Source organism: Frankliniella occidentalis, unplaced genomic scaffold, assembly GCF_000697945.3.
Source record: "Frankliniella occidentalis isolate FOCC.00 unplaced genomic scaffold, Focc_3.1 Scaffold19, whole genome shotgun sequence".
Classification (NCBI taxonomy): Eukaryota; Metazoa; Arthropoda; class Insecta; order Thysanoptera; family Thripidae; genus Frankliniella; species Frankliniella occidentalis.
The window spans coordinates 1,680,699-1,682,048 of record NW_026267149.1 but is presented as its reverse complement, the minus strand read 5'-3'; the positions used below and the strand labels follow the sequence as shown (position 1 = coordinate 1,682,048).

Here is a 1,350-nt window from a genome sequence, read left to right as displayed (position 1 = left end):
CTTTTTTTTCTGTAGTGGTCTTCCCTCAAGATCTTCTTGAAAAGGGTCTCTCTGCAAGCAACTTTGCAATGCTTGGTTTAGGGGATATTGTCATTCCAGGAATTTTTGTTGCTCTTTTGCTTCGATTTGACCACAGGTATATTCAGATTATGGGTGTTATTTAATAACCATTTGATTGCTTAGTTGCTGGAATAATTGTTTAATTTTCCTTCTTCTCAGCCTGAATCGTAATACTAGAACGTATTTCTACTCAACGCTGTTTGCCTACCTGATGGGTCTCCTGGCCACCATTTTTGTGATGCATGTTTTCAAACATGCTCAGCCAGCTCTTCTGTATCTTGTGCCAGCCTGCATATCTGTACCAGTTGGCGTTGCTCTAATCAAAGGAGACATCAGAGCTCTATTTGCGTAAGCGATATTTTTTTACCTTCTCTTTTTTGATGATTTCAGTAAGAGAACACCTGCACTTATCCAACTTAACTTTTTAGATATGAAGACTATGAGGAGGGAACTGGAGAAACCACAGGCAAGAAGCAAGCACCATCAAAAGAAAAAAAACAGAAATAATCATAAGGTTAGCAAATTAATTTCTATAAAATGTTTCTTCATACTTGCAACATTTTCCCATTAATGTTTCATCAATCTCTAAACTTCATAGGAGAAATGTGTTTCATGAACTCAGCTTAATCTCTCTGTACTCATGTTAAATTCTCATTCCATGATTGTTTGTACCAACAGAGGCATGGGTGAGGTGACACAATGATTTCTGTTATTATGACAATGTTTTGATTTTTTTTTTAAATTGACCGATCAGGCTGCTTTTTTTTGTTTCTGTTTTTTTAAGTAACCATTTTATTTCTTTTGATAAATGTGTCTTCCTCACACAACTTATGTGCTTCCCTTCAGAACTGATTTGCATACCTTATGTACACAGCTGGGTTCATATCTTTTAAATGACACGGCACAATATGTTAGCCTGTATTAGGTTCTAAAGAACTTTCATCTCTCAACATGTGTTATTCTCTAGAGTTGCATTTAAGCTAACCAACCATCACTAGGTGTCATATTGTAACATCTTGGTTTCAGTTATCTCGCTTCATTGTGTTGTCTGTACTTATTTGTGATAGCCATGCTTGGAAGAACTTAGATTGAACTGCATAAATACAAACTACAATGTAAATAGTCGTTTTGCACAATAAGATGTGTGTAATATAAATGAACTTTCTCTTTTGAAGAGAAAAAAAAATCTCACCTTTGACTGAAGAGCTGTTGTTGATCTTTGGGTATATGTATCTGAACTTGAAACATGTGTGGTGTATGACATACACAGCAGTCCGGTATTAAAAGCTT

At 35.6% G+C, this 1,350-nt stretch overlaps 2 protein-coding genes across 8 annotated transcripts in view; both read left to right on the top strand.

Annotated features, from left to right (window-relative positions):
* The window catches only part of LOC113207075 (microtubule-associated protein RP/EB family member 1), a 389,806-nt gene that overhangs the window by 350,526 nt on the left and 37,930 nt on the right, over positions 1–1,350 (top strand). The gene's annotated exons all lie outside the window — the stretch shown is intronic.
* Positions 1–1,350, top strand: part of LOC113207079 (minor histocompatibility antigen H13) — a 12,176-nt gene extending 10,826 nt beyond the window's left edge. For both annotated transcript variants that reach the window (XM_026423452.2, XM_026423453.2), the window contains exons 6-8: positions 16–136; positions 220–408; positions 489–1,350. In XM_026423452.2, the coding sequence (XP_026279237.1) occupies positions 16–136; positions 220–408; positions 489–567 (389 nt within the window). In that variant the 3' untranslated portion in view covers positions 568–1,350. The remainder of the gene's footprint in view (positions 1–15; positions 137–219; positions 409–488) is intronic.